The 11,927-nt window shown below is 36.6% G+C and overlaps 1 protein-coding gene across 1 annotated transcript; it reads right to left on the bottom strand.

Annotated features, from left to right (window-relative positions):
* Positions 1 to 25: 25 nt before the first annotated feature.
* On the bottom strand, positions 26 to 11,164 carry capza1a (capping actin protein of muscle Z-line subunit alpha 1a). Its single transcript, XM_082189651.1, has 9 exons — positions 11,070 to 11,164; positions 7,882 to 7,945; positions 7,212 to 7,263; positions 6,883 to 6,946; positions 4,936 to 5,142; positions 4,751 to 4,830; positions 3,531 to 3,681; positions 1,168 to 1,230; positions 26 to 1,036 (listed from the first exon to the last, which is right to left on the bottom strand). Exons 1-9 carry the CDS (start codon positions 11,106 to 11,108, stop codon positions 896 to 898), a joined length of 861 nt encoding a protein of 286 aa, XP_082045777.1. The 5' UTR covers positions 11,109 to 11,164; the 3' UTR covers positions 26 to 895.
* Positions 11,165 to 11,927: the final 763 nt, after the last annotated feature.

The following is an 11,927-nucleotide window of genomic DNA, read 5'->3' as shown; positions in this document are numbered from 1 at the left end:
TTATAACACAAAATAATGAAGTCAGTTTGGTGCAAATCATTTATTCCTCTGGGATCATATTTGTTCTTACATTTTGTAAAAAATAGTTAGCAATAAAAGCTAGGGTAGGAGGGTGAAGTGAGGGGTAACAAATATTTCGCGTAACTGCATACAGTATATATACCATTCTTAGACACCAGAGTACTATGATGGGACCATTTCCACACAGAACAGTAACCTGAAACGACTTACTGTACAAATACAATGCTCACTTTGGCACAACCCTCTCTGTGATCAATTGACAGCACATTCAAACGATGGCACCTTACAACAATGCTTTAAAAAAAAGGACCAATTATTATGTGATGCGTAACTGGTGTAAAGATATTGTTCACAACCAGCCAGGGCTACGTATGGTTACATGATTTCTAATGGCTAAACATGAAGCAAAACTTTGGAGTGTCGACTTTCTTAAAAAAGGAAACATAATGGACTCAATTGATCATATGGGCTAAGTGCAAAACGTTCAGTGTGTGTCAAGCATTGGGAGCGCTGATCTAGGGGGGCGGCGATTAGTAAGTGATATTGGTGGGGGGAGTATTTGTGACGCTGTACACTGGTGTCATGGGAGGTATTTGTTCAACAGCAAAAACTTTTGCTAAACCCATTAAAACAAGCTTGCAGCCCCTCCTACAATACAGAAAAGGAGGCAGTCTCTTCAGCTGAGGTCAAACCGTGGCTTCTGGAAAACAAATGAAAAAAAAAAAAGACAGACACATGTTTAGCACACTTCTCGAAGGACCTTCTCGCCTTGGCCCTGCCCTTGATTCAGGTATAGGTTCAAGTTTAGATATGGGCCCCTCGTAGCTTGTCTCTTGGCTTGTAACGCGAGCAGGAGCGGAGGCATGCCGTGTGTCTAAGCGTTTTGCATCTCTTTGCCGATCTTGTAGCTGAGGATCTTGTTCCAGTCGATCTTGGTACGGGTGACGGGAAGCTGCCGACGTAAGGCCTTGAAGGTGGTGTCAGACATGGTCTGGTAGTTCTCACTGATGGCCGTCTGGAAAGGAAACGGCAGGGAAAATCAAGCTTCACACGTTATTTGATCAGGTGCTATGTGAGAATTCATTTCGTTCTCTATCAAGAGTAACATTCAATGACTAACCAATCAAAATCAACTGGAAAACTAACCTGATATTCATTCTCAGCATTTTCAATGATTTTGACAAATTCCTTGGCAGTCTGTACCTCATTCTGTTGAGATATAAGAAGAAAAAAAGATCACTAAACCACAAAAACAAAAGCACCAAATTATCTCACTCATAATTCCTAATGGGAAGTTTTTTTTTTATTTTTTTTAAAGGTATTCAATTTTTAATTATGGTTTTATTTAATTTTGGTGATTTTGTTCAGAATTAAACGGATTTCCAAGGCAATATCATATTTCTTTCCTCTCTTATTATCTTTTCAACAAAGTAAGGAAGCATGTGGCACTAGTACAACTAAATGAAATGCAAAAGGAATAAAAAAAAAGGAATTTTCTAATTTATCATTCTCGTCTTGCTATTGCGAGCATTCGGAAATTGAGATTTGCTGTGAAAGTTTGAGGCAGCAAGCTGTCTAAAGGAATATTATATTCTGGAAAACTGTACATCCAACATTGACAATTAAAGGTTATTATAATTAATAGCAATTAGCTTAAGCAAAGATTATTTTACATATGCTTATTCTAATTGTACAGGCTTAAACAAAATCCCAATTGAGGTGATGTTAAATATATTCTACTTTGAGTGTGACGATACACTTGGCTCACGAAACGAGACGACACACAATATTGGATTCACGAGAACGAGACGATATGTCCACACAATTTTTAAGGGAAATGATGCACTTGGCATCACCTGATCGAAACTATTTTTAGGAAACCTTCAAAGACAAAATTTATGACTGAAAGTCACAAAATGCAAAACAATGCAGGTGCACTTTGAAATGTTTTAACTAATTCAGTGCTGTCACTAATGATTATGTTGTCAAACGAGTAATCGGTTGATTATTTAGACGATTAATCTGATCATTTTTGTGAACAATAGCCTTTAAAATGACTTATATAATACATACATAATAACAATGAGGCAATAATAATTGATCCAAAATCAAGTAATCATATGTTTATATTGAACACTGTTAAAATACATAATGTTATATACATAATATAAACAATCAACTTATGAACTATGTATTATAACAAATTCCTGCAGGCGCCAACAGCCTGGTGAATGTTGTTGTTACACGACAGCATGATCAAACCCTTGTTTAATATTGGCCAAACAACTTTTCATTTAAATGTCCACATAATCTTTCATATTTGGACAATTCTTTACGATAGAAATGCTACAGCCACTGTAATCTCTTAAATAAGAATATGTGGACAAACTCAGAGCGAGGGTTTAAACTTATTTATAAATTGCAATGAACAGTTTTGCATATTTAGAAACATATTGATGCATTCTCCTGTGTTTGCATAGGTTTATACTTGATTTACGTTACAAATTTGGTGAAATGACGCATGCTGCGTTCCCAGATAAACGTTAAAGGCAACCTAAACTCACGGAATATGCAGAGATGGAGTTTGTTAAATGAGCTCCTGAGATGCGCTCCACGCATGCAAACGATAACAGTGGAACAATTCGCAATGAAACAAAGCGTGTCAGACTTTTTATGCGTTTACAAATGCACATTATTGGAAACCCGAACAAACAAGTTTTGCCACAAACTCAATGCTGACATCGTGAGACAGACTGTCACCTCGACGCTCGAGATCTCGTCACACCCCTATATACTATTGTTCAAAAGATCAGAGCTGATAAGATTTTTTTTAAAGGTTTTGGAAGAAGTCTTTTCTGCTAAACAAGGACACATTTATTTAATCAAAAATACAGTAAAAACGGTATTATTGCAACATAATATTAGTTTAAAATGGCTTTTCTATTTTAATATATTTTGAAAATGCCATATTAGAGAGAGAGAGAGAGAGAGAGGAGAGAGAGAGAGAGAGAGAGATGAGAGAAGAGAGAGAGAGAGAGAGAGAGAGAGAGAGAGAGAGGGGAGAGGAGAGAGAGAGGGGAGAGGAGAGAGGAGAGAGGAGAGAGGAGAGAGAGAGAGAGAGAGAGAGAGAGAGAGAGAGAGAGAGAGAGAGGGGGAGAGGAGAGAGGAGAGAGGAGAGAGAGAGAGAGAGAGAGAGAGAGAGAGAGAGGAGAGAGAATATTTGCCATATTAATGCCAAATTAATTTATAATTAACATTATAAATGTCTAACTGTCAGGCAGCAACAGAGCTAACTATCAAATCCAAGAACTCAACAAAGCTCAGAAAACAAACAGTATTATCAGATGTACTAAAAAGACTTCATCTATCCATCCAGCACCACACCTACTGTCATTAGAAATGTCACGCTTAGGGCAGCCGGCTGATCCTTTATCAGGCAGGTTGTTTGTGTTGTACTGACTCATTAACAGGAAGTCTTGAGTTCAATAACTCCGGTTCAAATAACTTACGTTGATGACCAGAGACTCTTGCACATCCTTGTGGCTGACCAGCTGCACGTTGCCATCCTCATAATAATGAACCTGGATCTTCAGCACTCCCACCACCTGAGCAGTGGGCTGAGAAATGGAGAACTTCCATTCCGATCGGCAGCGCCCGTTCCTGTGTGCAGAGAAATGGAGGAAGTTTAATGGTAATTAGTCACACAGACAAGAAGAACAAGACTGACTGTATTTCTAGTAGTTTGATTGTGGAAAGAAAGCAGAGTTGCATGCATTCCTGTATAATTGTTCACAGAGGATTATTACTATCCTAAAGACCATTCACTATTTAGTTCCTAGAAATCTGTTATGGATATGACATCTCAAAAGAAAGATGTTCTTTTGTGCCGTTAAGCCACGTGTTGTGCTGTCTGTACGTGTGAAAGAGCAAAGCTAGTTTGTCAGTATAGTGTGTAGGTGACCTTTGCCGTCTAGTGCATCTGTTCTCAATTCAAAAGACACATACTGTAATTGTATCTAGAAACAGTAAAGTCATGATCTGGGTGGGGCAGAGCTCATTCCACACACCTAAAGATCATATATCATAATTGGAACAAAGCCGGTATCTGCATCAGGCATTGAGCCTCGTTATGGGCCATTCACACAGAATGTGTTTTTACTTTAAAACGCAGAGACGTGGGTTCTTGAACTTCTTTTAACTTGAGCACTGTGTTTTTAGAAAGCCGTGTCGTGCGCGAGACGCTGCAAAAGACAAGAGATGCGAGTGCAACAGTCAAACACGTCCGTCTAGCTTGTATACATAGAAAAGCAATGCAAATATAGCACAGTGGAATAGAAAAATTTGTTTTGTTCGAACCGGCCCTTAAGAGTAACAAGCACAGTTTAATACAATGGGCTCTCTCAACCAACTTGACCAGGTGCATCCTGGGAAATTCACACATAAGCCCTATTCAAACTGTAATTGTTTTAAAGGGAATGCAAGGTATTTTCAACATTAACTGGGGTTAGTCTGTGATTTTATTGCCGTCCAAATCGAGGATGTCGATTAATAAACATTTGACAGATGTGAATGCGATAACTTGTTGATGCTGCGACAAGCACAACAGATATATTCGCCTCAGAGAAGAAAGTACATGGATTGTATTTTGTCGCACTTTTATTAATCTTGATTTCTCACTACATGTGTGCTTTTTGTGTATTAAAAACAGGATAAACGATAAAGAAATTACCAGAAATTTTTGGGCTGAAACTGATGACCCTCGATACAGGCAATGATGGTTTGCTGTCCATCAATGGTTTTCGCATAAACCTAAAGACAACAATACAAGAACAGTCAGCAAACGTGTCTTACAAACTGCTTCGTTAAACAAGCTTTTCCTTTAACATAAACCCAAATGAGATCTAGTGAACTCACAGTGCAGACTCCAGTGGGGTAATGGTCTTTGACATACGCCCTCAGAGCTTCGTCACAAGCATCTCTCCACGGCCTGAGGGCTGCCTCACCCTCATAAGACTGTAGGTCACTCGCCTCTTTCCTCAGTTGGTCAAACTTGAACGACTGTTTCTTACGAGGGTCAAAGAATCGGCCGTGGCCAAGGTCTCCATGCTCTGTGATCAAAACCTGCAGTTTGGAAGCAGTTTAAGTACAATTTAATACAGTATTCCTTTTAAAATACACACTTTTTTCCTGCTGTAGATTTAAAGGGATAGTTCACCCTAAAATGAAAATTCTGTCATTAATTACTACATTAATTAAATGTCGTTCCAAACCCGTAAGACTTTCGTTCATCTTCGGAACACAAATGAAGATCTTTTTAATGAAATCTGAGAGCTTTCTGTCCCTCCATTGACAGCCTATGCAACTACCACTTTCAAGCCCCAGAAAAGTAGTAGTAAGGACATTATAAAAGTAATCCATGTGACTCCAGTAATTTAACCTCAATTTTATGAAGCAACGCAAGTGCAATTTTTTTTTTACCACTTTATCTACAAAATATTAATATCCAACGCGTGTTCACGAGAGAACCACGACGCATGCGTGTTGTCTTTCGACGCAAGAGCAGATGTTGTAGCGTGAACGCATGTCGGAGAGTTCAGATTTTATTAAAAAGATCTTCATTTGTGTTCTGAAGATGAACGAAAGGCTTACGGGTTTAGAATTACATGAAGTCGAGGAATTAATGACAGAATTTTCCTTTTTGGGTGAACTATCCCTTTAAGGGTTTTGACTAGCAGCAGATTACAATTACCAATCAAACTGAACACACTGAAGGCGGCCTGAGAGCCAAAAAGTTTGCGTACTTTACCGCTTGTGTAAAATAAAAATAAAAATAAAAATAAAAAAACTGCTGAATTTTGAGTGCGAATCACAGTTTAATTTTTTTATTAAAATTCAAATACTATTAGTTGTTTTCTTTATTAACAGAAAATGGCATTCACAACCCATTTTATTCCAGTAATGTGATGTATTTTAGTGAAACAGAATATTCTCTGAGAAAAATTAACAAAACGTATGGCAGGACCTGGTTTTATTAATTGATATACTGGATAGTTAGTTACAATCCATATTTTATTAGTCTTAAATATGAGTTTGCTAAAACAATGGCTAAAAAATATTTGGCTATGGGTTCAAATTAAGGTGACCGTCTAGATGAAGTAATTTCATGCACATTTTTGACAAGCAGTTTCCAAAGATAAACATAATTTTCTTTGGAATAATGGGCATTGGTGAATCGTGCACAAAATGACCAGGATTTGACCTGTGTTAAAGGGATAGTTCACACAAAAATGTAAATTCTCTCATCATTTACTCACCCTAATGCCCACATCCCTGATGTATATGACTTTATTTCTTCAGATAAACACAAACAAATATTTTTAGGAAAATAAGCCATAGTAAAATAAGCCATTAAATGGGTGTCGCTTGAAAAATCACACAGAGTTTGTGATGGCAACACTTCTCACACAGGCTTTATAACACACATCCCTTTTGTTAACGCTCATATGACAGAAGACCAGAGGCAATGATTTATAGGTAAAAAAGTAAAAAATATTAGTATTTTTCTTAAACACCTATTGTTTCACATCAGAAGACATTTGATTCATCCACGGGGGTCGTATGGATTATCGTCACGATCGCTGTGTGTGGTTTTCCAAGCGTCAAACAAGCGGCAGCCTTTCAATGGCATTACATAGACTCACAAAGATGGATTATTTCAACAACAAAAAATCCTATACTTTGGGGATGGCATGAGGATGAGTAAATGATGAGAGAATTTTCATTTTTGGTTGAACCATCCCTTAAAGAAAGCAAATAGGGTCCATTTCACTTCCTGGTGAACGTTAAGTGAACATTAATCACCTGTTCTTCACTTCCATCAAGTTTAGCAGGTGTAAACTGATCCATGTTGTACTGGGCAAAGGCACTGTCACAAACAGAAAACATCATATTTAAAATTTGCAACATTAACAGATAATCTCTGATTAATGATTCACAACATGTTATCAAGCACTTTTAATAAAGCCACTGAGCTAAATATATCACTTCTCCATAGATCTATTCATAGTGTGAAGGGGATTCTGAACTGAAAGAGACACTGAAAACTGGTTGTGCACAAATGGCCTCTGTTGGACAGAGTCTAGACTCCATTTTATAGTACAATAATAGTACAATAAAGACAGGCTACTCACTGAGCCGCCCCTTCCCTGAGCAGATTGTCATTATTGAGCAGTAGCCGCACATCTGAAACCAAAGAAAAGGCATCATGTGATATCATGTGAACATTATGATGTCAGCAAGTCACGTTGCGACTTAAATATATAGTCATTATAATGTGATTCCTCCTAACATGTACTACTATTCAAAAACAAAAATTTTTTGGAAAGAAATGAATACTATTTATTCAGCAAGGATGCATTGAATTGTTCAAAGTAACAGTATAATGTACATTTATAATATAACAAAAAATATTTTGAATACATTGCCCTTTTGAACTTTCTATTCATCAAAGAATCCTGCGATAAATGCATCACAGATTCGACACACAAAATTTTTTCGACATCGATAATGATCAAAAATAAATAAATTCTTGAGCAGAAAATCTGCATATTAGAATGATTTCTGAAGGATCATGTGACACTTTCAGTTTTGCATCACAGGAATAAAATCCATTTGAAAATATACTACAATAGAAAACTATTATTTTAAATTGTTATAATAACCTTGCTGAGCAAAAGAGACTTTTTTCCCCCAAAAAACATTCAAAAATCTTTAGATCTTAAAATGAAGGAAGTACACAATATGCCAAGTGTGCTATTCTGTCTTTATGATATCTGTATTCATTTTTCATGAACGTTTTACCATTGAAGACTTCGTTGAACTCTCCAGGGGGAGCATGGATGACAAAATTTGCAGCAATGCGGACCTGTGGAAAAAGAAAAGTAAAACTTATGAAGAAAGTGCGAGCGCTACACATGCAAAATTCATGTCAAGTGTTTATTCAAAACCCTAAGCTTCCAGAAAACGTCTAAAACCTTAAAATGACCCCAAGAAAAACGTCACTTTTGAGAATCGTTGGGGTGTTATGCATATACAAACATTTCCATAGACTCTAAGAGCCACAAACACTTATCAGCTAAATGAAACTGGTATCTATGCACTTCCTTTGAAAACAGGTCAAATGGTGCCTTAGCAACACACTGTGCCCACATCGGGTCACTCCTTAGAAGGCGGCAGGGTTGAGGCTTTTCTTAGCAGTGCACATGTAAGCATTATGGGCCAGGCAGTGACACCGAGTCCTGCTCTGACTCCCATTCTGGACTCATTCCAGTGGAAACCACTACAGGGTCTGTCTTCACTGACAAACATAACAGGACTAACAAACAAATACAGTAAAAAACAAACACCTGTTGAGTATATTTTGTTCACAATTAACTGAGAAATAATACATTTGGTTACGTTATTTGGATATGCAATGGTTCAAATCCAGATTGTAAGAATGATCAAACCATCTAATGAAGACAATATGTCAACTTACAATTCTATTGAAAGTGAAGTTATCTAGGATGCCTAAAAAAAAAAAGTTTTGTTTCTCCAAAACATTCCTTGCATCGAAGCTAAAATATGTGCAACAAAATCATGCCTGATCTTGACTTTTTTCTGATGGTTGTGCTGATTGGACCCTGGGTTGTTCTCTTGCATAACAGCATTTCTAAAACCTAAATTTGATCTGTATGTAGAAATAAAGCACACATGCACATTTTCTGACAAAAAAGAATTTGGTGTTTTTGGTTTCCTTGTCCAATCACATGCTCACAAAAAGTTAACCTTTATTACTGATAGGTGCTGAGGTAAATTAATGCATTATTGTGGATGAGTTAATAACTGACCCACACAATATACAGAATGAATTAATTAATTAAGTATTTATATAGCACTTTATTATGTACTTTTGTACACCCAAAGTGCTTTACAATCATATCAGCCTCAGATTTCTGCAGAATTTGAGTTCCTGTCATTAATGAAAATCTACTAATTACTCATAACATATTGAAAAACAGCCTGTTTTCCACTGGAATACTACAATAAAGTTTGTTTTTTTGTGGTTGAATTCTCCATCTTGCTCACACTTTTAGTTGGGAGAAGCAATCTGCTCAATTCCCGTACAACTGCTTTAATATAACAAACATTTTAAAGGGCTAATTCACCCAAATTTTTTTGATTCTGTTATTAATTACTCGCCTTCATGTCATTCCAAACCCGTAAGACTTTCGTTCATTTTCTGAACACAAATGAAGATCTTTTTAATGAAATCTGAGAGCTTTCTGACCCTTCATAGACGGCTACACAACTACCACTTTGACATTTCAAAAAGTTCATAAAGAGATCGTAAAACTAATCCATATTAAGCAGTTTAGTCAATTATCTGAAAAGACTTGATCGCTTTCTATAATAAACAGATTTATTTTAGGCTATTAAATATTCACATATAACCATTGATCAGCAAACATAAACAGAAGCTCAACCGAACCTGCTTGATGCACAGGAATGAACCTCATTGGTTCTCGCACGTGAAGCGAACATGCTTGAGCTTCTGTTAACCACAACTGATGTGTGAGTTGATGAAAGTTCATATGTGAATAAAAGCCTAAATTCAATCTGTTCATCATATAATGCGATCGAGTCTCTTCAGAAAATTTGGACTAAACTGCGTTTTACGATCTCTTTATGAACCCGTTGAAGCGTCAAAGTGGTAGTTGCGTAGCGGTCAATCGAGGGCGAGAAAGCTCTCAGATTTCATCAAAAAGACCTTCATTTGTGTTTCAAAGATGAACGAAAGTGTTCGGAACAACATGAGGGTGAGTAATTAATGACAGAATTTTCATTTTGGGGTGAACTATCCCTTTAAGATTTCAAAGCATACTAAAATAGTGTGTTCAATATTATTATCCTATACGTATGACTAATAATATCAAAAAATTTAATAAAAAAATCATTATTTTCATCTTTTTTTTTTTTTACATAAAAAAACTGTGCCCTCAAGTACAGGATAAGTTAGGCAATCTTTAGCTCTCACGGATGTTAGACAACATATCAGGGGTATCTAAATTTCTACGCTCCTCAATCTTCAGCAGTTTACAGCTGCAACAAGCTTTCCACATCTAAGCATTTCTGAAATGCTTCTTTCCTCCTTCAACTGGCCTCAACACGACTGCTTATCATTTGCAGAGGTGGAGGGGCGAGTTCGCACACAGGAACAGCCCGTAACTCGCGTCGGCTCGTGGCAGAGGGAGAGCGCGTGAGACCGGAAGAGCCGCGCGCATGTAAGAGCATGCAGAAAGAGGGCTGGGTCACCGCCACTCAGCTGAGAATACAAACAAGACCAGAGCTGAGGTTGCGCCCGTTTCAGTGCAAGGAAAGAACTTCCCCTTAGCCTCAGTCAGCACATAAATCCAAAACGGAAAATGAAATCAAGACATTTATATATGCGATATGATTAGAAACAAATACACATATATAGCAACAGTGATCTAAAATAAGTTTGTTATACGACACTCGACTGTCATAACATGTTAAGTTATATGACAGAGAATAAAAAGTGCAATACTGTAAATATACATGATGTTATATACAACACATTGTTAATACTGATTAAGTTAACGTTATTTCCCCCCTTATTTAGATACCTCAGCAATCAGCCTCTACGAATAGTCCGTAAACTCAACAATAATACTTCCAATGTTGATGCGGAACCGCTACTATTATCTAATAGAATACATTTTCTACAAGTAAAAAATCATATTAATCGCAAATCTCAGTCACCTTCTAACACAGTCTAGCGTCTCTGAGAGTGCGATCTTCGATTAGATCGAGTTTCAGTTAGCCTGCTAGCTTCCTTAGCACACTCTTCATCGCGATTTTATAGACTTTAAAACATCCATTACGCATAATAACATATATGACATGTTCATGAGAGTATAAAAGGTGTACATATACCAATAACAGACAAGGGAAGATAAATCAGGGAGCCTGAATAGATAACCATATACCTTCTCCTCGTCGGAAAGCTGTTCCTCAAAGTCCGCCATCTTGGCTCAATTGGACCTGCCCTGTCAAAGTGCACCACGGGAAAACAATCGTAAACATGACAAAAGAGTTAAAAAATGCATATTTACCTACTCAACGTATAAAAGTTTGTTTGTTACTGCGACGTCTGTCACGTAAGTTTTAATGAAAAATATATTAGCAGAAATGTCTTATTTTATTTTATTTTTTATGTTTTGATTCAGTAAAGACTAAAAAAAGTTGTCATTCATGTTTTAAGCGAAATAGCCATTTACAGTATTATCCAAACATATAACCTGTAACGTTATTAGAAGATTACTTTTGTTAATTTTTTTTGTAGCCTGTTTTACTGTTTGTGCTCTTAAATTTCCTTTAAGTATGTTTGTTGTTCTCAGTACCAAATATAAAAAAAGCTTAAAATACAAGTTTAAAATAAATAAACACGTCTTGTTTCTATAATTATGACATACCAACTGTTTAATTCATGTATGAATTAATTAATTAATTAAATTTGTACTGAGGTGCTGGTATTAATATAATGGTATTATGGGATTAATACGTTATAATAATGTCTAAATTTCCATTATATATTGCTCTGCTCAATACAAATTGTATCAAGCCATATTTGGTTATGCATACACTAATACTGGAATATATAAGTTTCCCTGATTTGACGGAAATGAAGACGCCTAGTTTCTAAAATCAAGATCTACCAATTTTGATTGAGTTTTGAATTAAATAGCCCCATCCAGGTGATTAACTATCCATGAAAAGGGTAGCTCCATTATGAATGTTATTATGTAACGCCACTGTTTTAGGGAGTGTCGCAAAAGAGTGTTTCT

This window comes from Leuciscus leuciscus (assembly GCF_965113295.1).
Source record: "Leuciscus leuciscus genome assembly, chromosome: 14".
Taxonomy (NCBI): Eukaryota; Metazoa; Chordata; class Actinopteri; order Cypriniformes; family Leuciscidae; genus Leuciscus; species Leuciscus leuciscus.
Note: the sequence above shows the minus strand (reverse complement) of the source record. Positions and strands in the feature narration are given on the sequence as shown.